Source organism: Tetrao urogallus, assembly GCF_951394365.1.
Source record: "Tetrao urogallus genome assembly, chromosome: 2".
In the NCBI taxonomy this organism is placed as follows: domain Eukaryota; kingdom Metazoa; phylum Chordata; class Aves; order Galliformes; family Phasianidae; genus Tetrao; species Tetrao urogallus.
Window position 1 is genome coordinate 62110159 of NC_136814.1, and position 13221 is coordinate 62123379.

The 13221-nt window shown below is 37.5% G+C and overlaps 1 protein-coding gene across 1 annotated transcript in view; it reads right to left on the reverse strand.

Moving 5' to 3' along the window:
• Positions 1–13221, reverse strand: part of SLC35F1 (solute carrier family 35 member F1) — a gene marked incomplete at both ends in the record, with an annotated part of 230285 nt that overhangs the window by 16023 nt on the left and 201041 nt on the right. Inside the window, 2 exons of the mRNA XM_079550241.1 lie at positions 5937–6091; positions 11871–11923. Of these exons, the coding sequence (XP_079406367.1) occupies positions 5937–6091; positions 11871–11923 (208 nt within the window). The remainder of the gene's footprint in view (positions 1–5936; positions 6092–11870; positions 11924–13221) is intronic.

The following is a 13221-nucleotide window of genomic DNA, read 5'->3' on the forward strand; positions in this document are numbered from 1 at the left end:
TTAATTCAGAGGTTTTTCTTTTGTTCCATGCCATCCTCTACACTCAAAGAGTAAGCGGATGTTAGCCTTTAGATCCATATATGCATACAAGTGTGACCAAAGACACTCCTTACATCCTTCTACCTCGAGGTAGCTATTCAAGTATGGATGCCAAGTTTTCCTACCAGAACTACTTTGTACATTATTGCAATTTGAGGGAGGGAATCCAGAAAGACAAACAAATTTAAACACATGTGAAGAAGTAGCTTCTCAAATGCCACCTAAATGAAAGAAATACACACAGTGTAACAGGAACTGAGTTGCTGAAAGACAGTCCTGCTGTAAGAAATTTCATACTCTGTATAAGAAAGGCAAATATGTGTTTAGGTTTGTGGACATTACCAGTGTCACAAACAATTATTTGGTAATGCGATTTCTCCTCATTATTATCAAAGGCTCAGAACCCTTCACCACAATAAAGGCCCAGTGAAATTAAATTCCATCCAAACAGAGAATTTATGGGTCAGGCAGATGGCACGTCTGATTTAATTGCGAACAACATCCTGAAGAACGTGACTGAGTAAGTATTGCTGTAAAAGCTAGTTGCTTGGCCTTCAATGCCTGCTCTGATTGAAATAATGATACATCACTAACAACACCACTGTCATAGTTTAAAATATGCAGGTGTCAATCCCCTAACACGTGCAAGCAAAGCAAAGGCTCTTACTGACTTCAGTTTATACTTGCAGATGAGTTTAAAAGGACTGAGAACATCATCTGAAGTATTTTCTCAGCTTTGTCAAATGATTTGGAAAAATCTCTCATATTTATGGTAAAAGTGAAAATAAAACTAATAAAGAATCATCTCCCAAACCATACTACTTCTACCTCCTGCTCCCAATCCACTCACATCATAATAAAAAACAGGACTGTTGGAAGGCATTACAATGTTCTTTAGAATTTTTCTTTAAAAGAAGATTTTCTTTAAATAATTATTTATGCAGATGACTATCTGCTTCTTTCAAATTGTTCATATGCTGAAATAGAGCACACCAAGTTACAACAAAGCATGGTCTTTATCTCCACAGCCATTAAGCTGTGAAGCATTTTTAAGAACATTCTTTGCATGGTAGACTTTCCTTACTTACGAAAGTGAATTAAAGGCCACTGAAGCCAGCAGAAAATCTCATACTGGATTCAGCAATCTTGGATCAGGATGGTAGAAAAGATACTTTTAAAAGAAGCTCCTAATTAGGAATTAAGGGCTTCTTCCTACTTCTCCTTTATTTCCAATTGGGGCCACAATCTCAGTCAAGCCTACGTACTTCCACAACTCATGTTGCTTAGGATCCATACAGGAAAAAATGAAATTGATATCTAGAGCCCCTCTTATCTATTATGATAAAAACCACTCTCCCTTATAGCTTGTTTCCAGATGCAATGGAAAGGTTGTCAGCTGCTCCCTTCCATTAAAGAAGCACTGCTGTTAGAACTGGCATTAAAAAGCTATTTCTGGATGCATCAATTAATGAATTTTCAATCAGCACCACTTCAGATTTCTAGTGCTGAAAGGTTTTAAGTATCACGTTTAATTGTGTAGCCAAATTCTTTGACAGTGTTACTGTTTTCTTTGACTAATGTACTGTTACTGAGATATATGACTTCCTTATTATGAAATAAAAACTTTTTTTTTTCATTTGGAAATTATTACTATATGCAGAAATTCTGATTTTTTTCATAGCTAAATCTTGGATAAAATAATGAATGATTTTGCCAAGGCAGAATACTGATGCAGAATCCAGATGCTGCCTGGATTGCTAGGTAATGATAAAACACAGTGTGACCTGCTAGTGCAGAGCATAATCAGTATGCATGCTCTAGTTGGTGGAAAACATAAAATGAGCTGCTTAGATCATTTAATGAGAATGCAAATTGCTTAGAATGACTAAAGCACAACATAAGCTTGCAAATGAAAACAATGAACTCTAAAAATTCACATTAAAATAAAGCCAAGGCTGAAGATAAAATGCAAAAATTAACACATTCTAAGCTGAAAAACAATAGTTACATTAAGGATCCAATCCCTTACAGCTGGAGAGTTGGCCCTGAATTTCCCAAAAGCTCTGGTATTAGTGTACTGCCAACAAATAAAGGCTATTTCAGCCTCTGACAAAGCAAGGGCTGTTCTGTTACTCAGAATTTGAAATTTCCTGCACACTGTGAGTAGACACCCTCATACATGGCATATCTCTCACTGCATCCCCCTGTTTGGTTTCAAAGCTGTTTATTATCAATTATACATATTTACCATCAGTACAGGTGAAACCCAGCCAGCAAAACAGACCCTAGGCTCTGCTGCACAGGTTCATTCTGCACACTGGGAGGGCACTGGACGCTTCTCCTGCCTGTGCTTGGTGGGAATGAGTCTTATGCAGGCTGACTTCAGTACTGCTGGGACCACTGATTTTCATAGGGATCAAGAAACCAAAAAATGAGCTTGAAAGACATGAGATGAAGATGGATGCTGTGTTGGTATAGGATGAAATAATAATAATGAAAAATCTTTGTTTTAGGGCTCTGATTGCCTTTGTTTTTCAAAGCAGGAGATCGTTTAATTGTGCTTAAGAAGAAGGTGAAATGAGAAGAGACAGCTAGAGAAGTTTTGAACATTAAAATTGCATAAAATATATAACTGGTGAGAATTAAAAAAAAAGAAAGATTGAAGATGATGGAATGTTTGTTAAACTCTACTGCGTTAGCCAATATTCAGCCACCAAACAGGCCAAATATCTTTTCCCATCCAATAGAATATTTGAACTCAGTCACTGATTTAAAAAAAGATCTAAAAACTGAGCTGTAATTCGGGTCTGCAGATAACCTTAAGAATGAGTCACTACAATCTAGTTAGTATCCATCTTAAGTTGAAAGTCATAAATCATTATGTTTAAATACAACAGCTTCTTGAACAAATAACATATTGAATGATGAACTTATCACCAGTGCTGTGTCAGGTTAACATACTTTATTCATAACTTCTACAGGCCTGAAAACTGCTCAGTACAATACAAAGACACTGGCAAACAGGATGAAGGATATAAATACCAGCTGTCCTTTATGCCATGATGTTGCAAGTCTGTATAATCAAAGACAAAATGCTAACCAATCAAAATACTTCACATGCAATCTCCTCAGTTTGGTTTCAAAGGCTCTGAAGCCCACTTAAATTTCCTGTGTTTTCCATGGATTTTCATAGAGTTACTGCTACAGACGCAATAAACTTGTTCATTGATAGAAGCAGCAGCACAGGGAATAAGTGTAACTGTTTCTGGTAAGCCTCATAAAATAATATTCTGCAAGGGGCACTAAACCACTCAGTCGATCCTAATTCAGCATAAAACCTTTTGCTTTCTAGTGAAGTGGGACTTTGCGCATTGGTCAGCACAGCAATAAGCAGAAGGAGCTCTGCATTTGAAGGCGACATACAGCTGGGCTGGGAATGAAGCAGCTTTTTTGAAGGTAGAAAACTAGCAAGAGTACACAGTCAAAGGAGGTGAACAAGTTTAGACAGTTTAACATATGAGACTTTGTTCTTGAGTGCATAACATCACATAAAATGATATCTGATAGCAAACCAAAAAGAAAAGTAAGAAATGATCTGTCTAAGGATAAAAACATAGTAACTAAAGAAGAGATCAGATTATTAAGTAGAGTTTTAACTCTGGATACTCTCTCTTAATATAGAGTCTGTTTTTAACTTTTCTCTGCAATTTGAGTTTGAAGGGCATGAAGACAGCTCTGACAGCTCTGGAAGCTGATACTACATTTCAGGTAAAGGTCTTTCTGTCAAGTTCTAACAAAGGTCTTCTCCTTATCAGCACTTCAGCTAGGGAGAACAAAGGAGGCACACGAGTTACACAGATTAAATACAAATGAAGAACAAAGTAGACACACACAAGTTATACAGATTACATACAAATAACAAATACAAAACATGAATGAAAAAGTACATAAAATGTTAATATTTATGGAGTAATGTTTACCAAAGAATTTGAGAGACAAGAGCATTTCACAAGTTGATAATGATACAGGGCCCTTCCTGCTTCAAAAGTGGAAGGGACTAACTAGGAAGGATGAATTTTCTCTGGATAGGAGGAGAACAGAGGAACAGATGGTCCAAACTATGAGGAAAGAATTAAAGACTATTGCTTGTTTTGACTAGAGAATTAGGGGCTGAGAGATGATAATACTGCTCTTTGTTATCTATCAATGTAAAAATGTGAAGGAGACAGAGGTGTTCTTCATGCAAAGGATATTCCTGACCCAATCCATGAGTGGAATTTTACTTTTGCAAAACTGACTTTTTTTTGGTCATGTTTAGCAAATCTGAGCAGAAAATCATCCCAAACATATTGCCTTTCAAGTCTCTCCCTCTGAAAGACTGATTCTGTTAAAACACCACTGCTACTATTTGCAGAGTTAAATTTGTCTTTTATCGTGTAGTATAAACATCCTTCTTAGAAATACTTGACTAAAATCACCTATTTTATTATGATTATCAAATATTATTAGTGGGGGCTTATAATTCTCAGCTAATACCTAATTTTGAATATTCTGGATTTAAAGTATGGGGCAGAACCAAATCACCATGAAGCAGACCTGTAAAGCAGCAGAAAACATTTGCATTTCAGTTTCTATATTTGCCTTTCTTCTGTCTAAAGAAAAGAAGAAGCAGTGAAGAAAAAGGATTTTGTTTGGGACTGCAAAGATTTGGATTTTCTCTGTCTCTTTCAAATTCACACAGGTACCATTAGTATTACAAAATCTGATTTGGCTTGATTAAGTAATCAGTATTTTTAGGCTTCCATTTACCTAACACTCACACTGGCCACCAATTTAGCTAACAAGTAACCTCCCTCTTACACACAAATGAGATAGTATGAAGCAGTTGTCTCCAGCATCCTGGTGCCACTTTCATATACTGGTCACTGTAGGGCTGCTCATTAATAATGCAGTGCAGTCTCTTGCAAATGGAGACCAAACGTGTGGTTGTACAAAACAACCTTTTAAATATTAGAGGAACTGAGAGATAAAAGTTTAACTTCAACATAAATCTGCTGCACATTTTGACATTTTAATGCTGAAAGGCAAGACACTGATTTGGCTGGCTGTAATTCATGGACAGTTATGAGTCATAATTTCAGAATCGTTATGAAATGAAACAAAGCCTCTGTACCTCAAGTGATTTAACAGCTCATCCTAATTTGGCGTTGTCTGCAAACTTACTTTATATACATTTGAATCCTGCATCCAAGTCATTTGTGAAAACATTAAAGGGAATGGCTCTAAAATGAAGCTCTGTGGAACTCCACTACTGACTGGCCACCAGCCTGATGTAACTCCATTTACTTCAATCTTTTGAGCCTAACACATCAGCCATATATATATATATATTGATATGATATGATATATTTGTCTAGCTGTACACTGAGGATTCTGTCCAGAAGGATACTATGAGGGACAGTAGAATCACTGAATCATAGAATGATTTAGTTCAACCCCACTGTCATGGGCTGGGACATTTTCCATTAGACCAGGCTGCTCAAAGCCGCATCCAACTTGGCCTTGAACATTTCCAATAACGGTGCATCCACAACTTCCCTGGGCAACCTGTTCCAAAGCCTCACCACTCTGATAGCAGAAAATTTCTTTCTAGTGTCTAACCTAAATCTACCCTCTTAGTTTAAAGCCATTATCTCCTGTTCTATCAATACAGGCTCTTGTAAAAAATCCCCCTCCAACTTTCTCGTAGGCCCTACTTAGGTACTGAAAGGCCGCTATGAAGTCTTCTCATCTCCACATTGAATGGCAGACGCTCTTCAGCTCACCTTCATAGTTCTGCACTGCTATTTGTACAGGCATACAGCTATTACACAAATGCACCTCTTATTTGCACATACCTTGTAGTGGAAGAGGAATAATCCACAGAAAAGGCTGTATAGGTCAGCTGTGAGTAGGGAGAGGTTGACAGCAGTAGCACTGGTCTTCTTTATGACCACTGGCATAAAGCTGTAGAGGCCAAACATACAGGCACTAAAGCCGACATACAACAAGCCTGCAGAAGAGAGACAACAAGAGTGACCTTTCACAGCCTGTAGACATGACTTATGCTGGAGGGAATAAGGATCTATTTTTACAAAAGAATACTTTTTCAAAAAAATATGGATTCAGATTATTAAAAGGCATATATATAAATATGTATGTATTTGTACACTAGGAGCATTATCCTAAATATATATGAAAACTAGAGAAAGCCACATCTATTCAGTATTGAACATTTGGTACGCTCCCTGTGATTCCCATAACAGCAGTGCTGTTTTAAATTGGTGTCTTATATTGCTAGCAAATATCCCAAATTCAACATAAATTCAGGTGAAATTACATATTCAGACATATCAAATCTAGTCTTTTAAGAAACAAATATTCCCAGAAGCCACTGAGTTCCACTGATTGGAGGGAGCACACACAGCATTTTCTAGGAATCAGCCCACAAGATGTATGCAAAAGTACTTTCACAGTAGTTAATAAACCAACAGATAAACATGTGAGGAGAGCAATGAAGTCAGATTTGCCACCAAACTTGACAAATCACTTCACAGTTTTGTGCCTCCATTCCCTACTACTTGTTTTCAGACTTCCTTAATAAAGCTTTCTGGTGCTGAGACTGCTCCTTGCTACGTGCTTACAGAGTGACTCACACAATTAGATTGTTAGAGGCTAATATAATAAAAATATATTACAGTAAAAATCTAATTTCATTTTAAAAACTAAATAACTAACTAAATGACTTACTGGGAAAGAATTCATCCCTTCAGTTATTACTTGATAAATCCCAAGGCAAATAAATCAATGAGAAGTTAAAAAAACAGCAAACACTTCACTCATCTGTTATAATGCAAATGATAATTCTTAGGCTGATGTATGCTGCAGAATTCCCAGCTGGTGTATGCATGAACCTAAATTTGGACACATGCCAGCTTTTCAGAGCACGTTATTGACTACATGTTGCAGAAAATCTGATTGCCAAAGTCCTGAAAGGAATTAGTAGAAAATAAAAACATAAGCATAAAACAAAACCTGAAGTCCTTACAATGTTCCACATAGTTAAAAACTCTTTAGAAAAGCCATCTAAAGGACAAAATCAACTGTGATAGCTTTAATTCCTCTGAAGCATTTGAACTGAAGTGTACATTAATCTGAAACAAATACAGCACTCAGGAAATGTCACTGTCCATATATCAGTTTCTATGGCATGATAACAAATCAGCATTTATATTCAGAATGTGTATAACCATGGTAAGAGCTGCTTTTATTAAAAGGTAGCCATTTTTTAAGGTGCACATTGTATATGGCAGAGTTGCTTTATACAAAATCTGGAATTCTTCTGCAGTAGTAGATTGCATCAAATGGAGCACAGTTTTGATCAATGAGAAATTGCATGCAGATGACCACTAAGTTGGCTTTTCTTTCAGTCTTAAGTCAAGAACAGGCCAGGCACAGAAACCACTCTGGTCTCTGTCATGGTTTAACCCAGCAAGCAGCTAAACAGCACAGCCATTCATTCACTCACACCCCGTCCTCCCAGTGGATACAGGAGAGAACTAGGAAAAAAAAAAGTAGTAGAACTCTTGGGTTGAGCTGAAAACTATTTGTCAAGACAGAAAAAGAAGAGAGAAATAATAGTAAGGATAATAATATATAGAAAACAAGCAATGCACAACACAATTTCTTACCACTTGCTGACCAATGCACAGTCAGTTCTTGAGCATTGGCTGCACCCCCAGCCAACTCCTCTCAGTTCTGTGCTTTTTTCTCATGATGCCACTTAGTGTGGATTATCTCTTTGGCCACTCTGGGCCAAACTAAAATGTCCTTGACTCTGTACAGCACTGCTCAGCTAAAACATCAATGTGTAATCAACATTGTTTTCCTCTCCTATAGCCAAAATATAGCATCACATCAGACTCCATGAAGAAAATAACTCTGTTTCAGCTGAAAACAAGACAGTTTTCAAGTCAGCATTCTCAAAGTACAGTCTGAAAACCACCAGCTGGCCCACCAACCCCATTAGTCCTTTCGGATTTAACAGGCATATTCAAGTGTTTTGAAGGGTTACACTCTCAATTACAGTATAGTTTTATACTGCTGTCTTGGTGTTCATATTCTTTGGCAGGCAGTTACATGCATTCCACAGGTTGCTTTTCCAAAGGGCATTTCAATATCAGTGGAAAGCTTTTTAAACTGTATTTGTCTTATCAGAGGTAAATGTAAAGTGGCATTTTACTTACAGTGTAAAAATGCAAGCAATATGCACCAGATAGATAGCATCTATTGGTGACAATAATCAAGATGGAAGTAACGTATGATTTTCAGATAGCGTTTCTAGAAGCCCAGTTTTCACAACAGAAATATGTTTTAATTCAAAGAATTTCAGTCTCAGCTTCCTTGAGTGCCACTGCAGTGCTAATGGCAACCTTGGGAATCACCACTAGTGCTGAAGACCCAAATGCCAGAACATGTGCCTAACCAGGCACTGAGTCACCAGGACTGACTGCCTGAAGCAGGCATGGGAAAGAAGGAAACTGGAAAGTTAGAAGGTGCTTTTGCAATGATCTGCTCATGAACTTAGCTGTTTTAAGCCCTGATAAATTCATCATTCAGAACTGCATGCTTTGAGATACTGTCCTGGTCTGAAGGATTAATGTGTATGAAAGCGGCTGTGAGTGGGATTTGCTACACTTAAGTCTGGACACATACTGGAGGTTGGTGCCCCGTGAGGAGATTTGGAAGTTTTAGGGTGCTGGTTGTCTAACCTCTTTTAAACACCAGCTTTAGCACAGTATGATTTGTGTCATGCCTAATTCTTTCTGCTCGTGATAAAAAGATTCTGTCCAACTACATCAGTTATCCACATCCCAGATATCTAAAGCTGGTGCAAGGAATCCTATCTTTACATTCAGCGCTCATCCTGATGAGCAATGTCACCACTTTTGCATGGTTGAGAGCGAGTGTGTGGTGAAGGTCAGAACTGAGAACACAGGATCATAGAATTGTGGGGCAATTCAGGCTGGAAGAGAGTCAGTGGTCTCAAGTTCAACCCCTGCTTATACCAGACTCAGCTGTGAGATCACACAGAGTTGCTCAGGGCTTTGTTCAGACTGACCGCTAATGTTTGAACAACCTCCCTGGGAAACTTGCTCCACTGCCTGCCTGCTCTCAATGTGAAAAAGGTTTTCTTCTTATCCAGCTTGAATCCATTATTTCAATTTCTTCTTGTTGTCTATCCTCCTTCCATTGCATTATGCTCTGCACTAATGTGAAGACCTTGGCTCTGTCCTTCTAACAGCCTCCTTGTGTGTAGCTATTTGAAACTTTCTCTTCTGCAGGCTGAAGAAGCCCCAGTGCCCCAGTATATCCTTACATGTCTTAAGATAAGGCATCTTCACAGAAACAAGCAAGACCTACCCCAACGGATTACTCTAAGGAGTCCCAACAAAACTAACATGCCTTGGGAACTTTTCTTTCAGCTGAGTGTGTTGTTGTATGTTCCATGTTCTAGACCTGACATTCTTAATCCAAAAATTATTGTTTCCTTGCATGAAATTGAATCAACCATTCTTTTTACACTGATCCTTTGGAGTAAAGAGTATTCAAAAGCATTCAGAGTTTCTGTAACATGGAACACCTCCCAGGATCATCAAACTGGCTTTTTGAACAAAAGCGTTTTTTGTTTATTCGTTATTATTTCATGTGTTATTCTACAATCATGTCCTGGTCTTCCTTTAAACCGCTCAATTGGCATGATATAATCATTCTCTGTTCAATGAGATCCTCAGCAATTATTAACATTTAAACCTTCGAAGATTTAAATAGAGCTACACTGATTTATACTAACTGCAAAGGTGATACAATGTATTGAAGGAATTTCGAAAATTAAAATCATGAGAGCCCCAGTCTGTTTTAAGCACATTAGACAAAACAGATCATAGAATCATAGAATTGCTCAGGTTGGAAAAGATCGAGTCCAACCGCAACCTAACCATACTACCCGAATTCTAACAAACCTCTGCTAAATCATGTCACTGAGCAAATTGGTTGGCTTTAGATCTTTATATTCCAAATTCATTTGCATTTTGCATCAACTGAAAGGTTGCTCGTACATTCTTCATGACACAATTATGGCAGATGGCAATGGGCCACCTTTATTTATTAGGTTATTTATTAGGTTGCCTGCTGTGACTTTAACATCGCCATTGAGAAGGCTGGTGATTTAACTCTGTCGTTCTGCGGGTTTAAGTATGCTATAGTAGATAACTACTTAGGACAACGCTGTGAACACCCTGACATAGATTTGTCAATAACTACTTGACAGTTTTGTATCACTGTCAATACAATAGAAAGCACAACAAGTAGGTGTGTAGGAAGCCAGAAAGAACAAAAAAAGATGCAATTATTGCAAATTCATCTGTGTTTAACTACACAGTTTTTACATATATGATGACCTTGCTAAGATGGTCTCATTGACTAACTTTTGATGACATTTTAATGTCATAGACAAAATTTTATTTTAATGGCACATTCCACTGATACTGAGATACAAAAGAACTCCTAAGAAAGTATATATGACATTTACATGTATAGTAAGTAAACTCATGATGGCCATTGCTAGTTCCATTGGCATCAGATTAACTATATCCCTGAACTCCTTATCATGAAGTATAAACAAACACTGCTGCAGTTATGCTAACAACTGCAGTTTAAAGAAGGACAATACATTTACAGGATGCAGTTGAGCATAGTTCTCCATAGAGAGTGTAATTGATGCCATCTAGTACTACAGCACAACCATCAAATCTCCTATATGGAATATTTTATGGAAGATGCACTCTTTTTAAATAGGATAATGAGAGGAAATGTTAAAGTCTGTTTAAAGAAAACAGTAGTGAAATCCAAGAGTTGTATTTCCTATTCTCAGGGATTCCCATATAGTCAGTTGCCCTTGCACACTTCCAAGTTTTTATCTTGATGTTCATTCCAATACTAGCTAACAAGCCATTTCCAATGGATTGCCAAAACTTGAATTCCCTGGTCTGTATTATTAGCACTCTTTTTTTTCTTCTATTGCTGTAAATGCTAAAAGAGTGATTACAGGGACTCATGTTCAAAATGTTGATTTCCTTTCAAAGCAAGTAAGTTGTTGGACTAATTAGAAGGGAGTCTTAGATCAGAAACTCAGCTTCCCAAGTGAAACGGGAAAATGAAATTCACTGACTAGCAAAACACTGTAAGAGCTTCACTGTGCATGATGCTACTTGTTACACATCTTAAAGACATACACATCTTAAATACATATCTGCTATATTCCACCAAGACTAATTGAAAATCAGTTAACCACTTGCATACAGAAATGGTCCCTTGGAAATGTGTTTAAGACGCTACAGTATGTATTACAAGAACTTCTGAAGTTTTTTGTTAGGTCTCATTTTCTTTCTTTGGTATTCATTGAAAAGGCTTGGTTCTTTGTAACTACCTCATTTATTTGTCTCAGTGTTGCACTGAATCTCAGAATAGAACACCATTGTTATTTTATTCCACAGCTATGTGAATAATTATCTTATTCATAAGCACTTCTCTGTTGCTTAACCTAAAGGTGCAAGGGAAGAACAGTCAGGGAACAAATCAGTTAAGAATGGTTGTAAGACGTGCTTCAACCTTTGGCAGACATCAGTGCAAAAATCACAAACATTGGCTTGTGTGTGCCTGCTTCTCCAAAAATCGTTTGGCTCCATACCTCCCTCAGCAACTATCTTCAATGAGGTAAAGAGTTTTCTTACCTATTTGCCAGTCCCAGGGAACCTTCAACAGCTCTTTGTGTTCCATGATTGCACTGTAAGAGAAGAGAAGGCAAAATCTGATGAAAGGGAACAGAAGTTAAATTACTTCTACTCATTCAATTCAAATGCTGGACAAAACAACATAAACAGCCTTATAACAAAAAGTCTCTGTAGGAACCAAATGCAATCAGAATTTGCTAATCCACCCTATTCCTATGTGTTTGAAAGATCTTCAGGGCAGTAATAAGACGTGATAACATACAATTTGCACTGGTTTATTTCCAGCTCTCTGAATACCTGTTCCAAAGTGCTCGTCCCCCTTCATGTTCAGTCCTCTTGTCTTCTTAATATTCTGAAAGCTTTTGAACTTTAATGATTAATAATGTATCTGCCTGAGTTATTCACCCTTCAGAGTGGCTCTGCAGTGAGAGCTGAGTAAATCACTGTCATGAGGTGGCAGATATCACAGGCTGGGTTTGAGGAGAGTGCTGTAATTTGTTACATGCTGAGACAGAGCAAATAGTCATGGCAATGAAAGTCAGGAAACAAAACAAGAGATGGGCAAGCTGCAAAAGTCCATTTTCAACATCTTGTAGGTCTTACTTTACATTAACATCAAGATACCAGACTCAGAAAATTCTCAAGTCTGTTCTTCCCAATCACAAAAAAAAGACCTCTGTAAATTAGGAAGCTTACTCTGACAGCAGATGTTTCTGATCTGTGATTGACAGATGTATGGAACTCTGCACAGCAGTTGGCACTATTTTAACCAAGCATAAAACATGGACTACACACACTGTAAAAAGAAATACCTAGCACAAAAAGCGGTATGTAGGTGACCAAGTCTAACAGTAAAACTACAGAACTCAGTGCCTTCCAGATAAATACGATCTAGAGAGTTGCATCCTGAAAATTCTAATTCGCTTACCTCTGATATGTGGCAAATTTAATACTGTGGACAGAATAATGAGATTATTTTGTTTGCAGAGTAACTAAATTAAAAGTGTCTTTGCACGCAGAAGGCATATGTCTCTTTTATCAGCAATCCGGTAAATACAAACTGCAATGTCTTGCTATGGCAAGCAAATTTTGATGTTATTTAAATACACGAACATTGCCTTCATACTATTCCATATCCAATACAAAAGAAGTAGAAACTGATATGCTGTGATATGTGCTTCATTATGATCTGTGAAACAAAGAGGGGTAAGAGCAACTTTGTGAAAGGGCTTCATTTAGTGACGCCTGATTCATTGAAGAATAGAACCACGATGAATTTTCAAAGGATGTTGTGATCAAGGAGTTCCCTGAGGACTGAAAAAAGAGACAAAACAATATCCAGTTTCAAAAA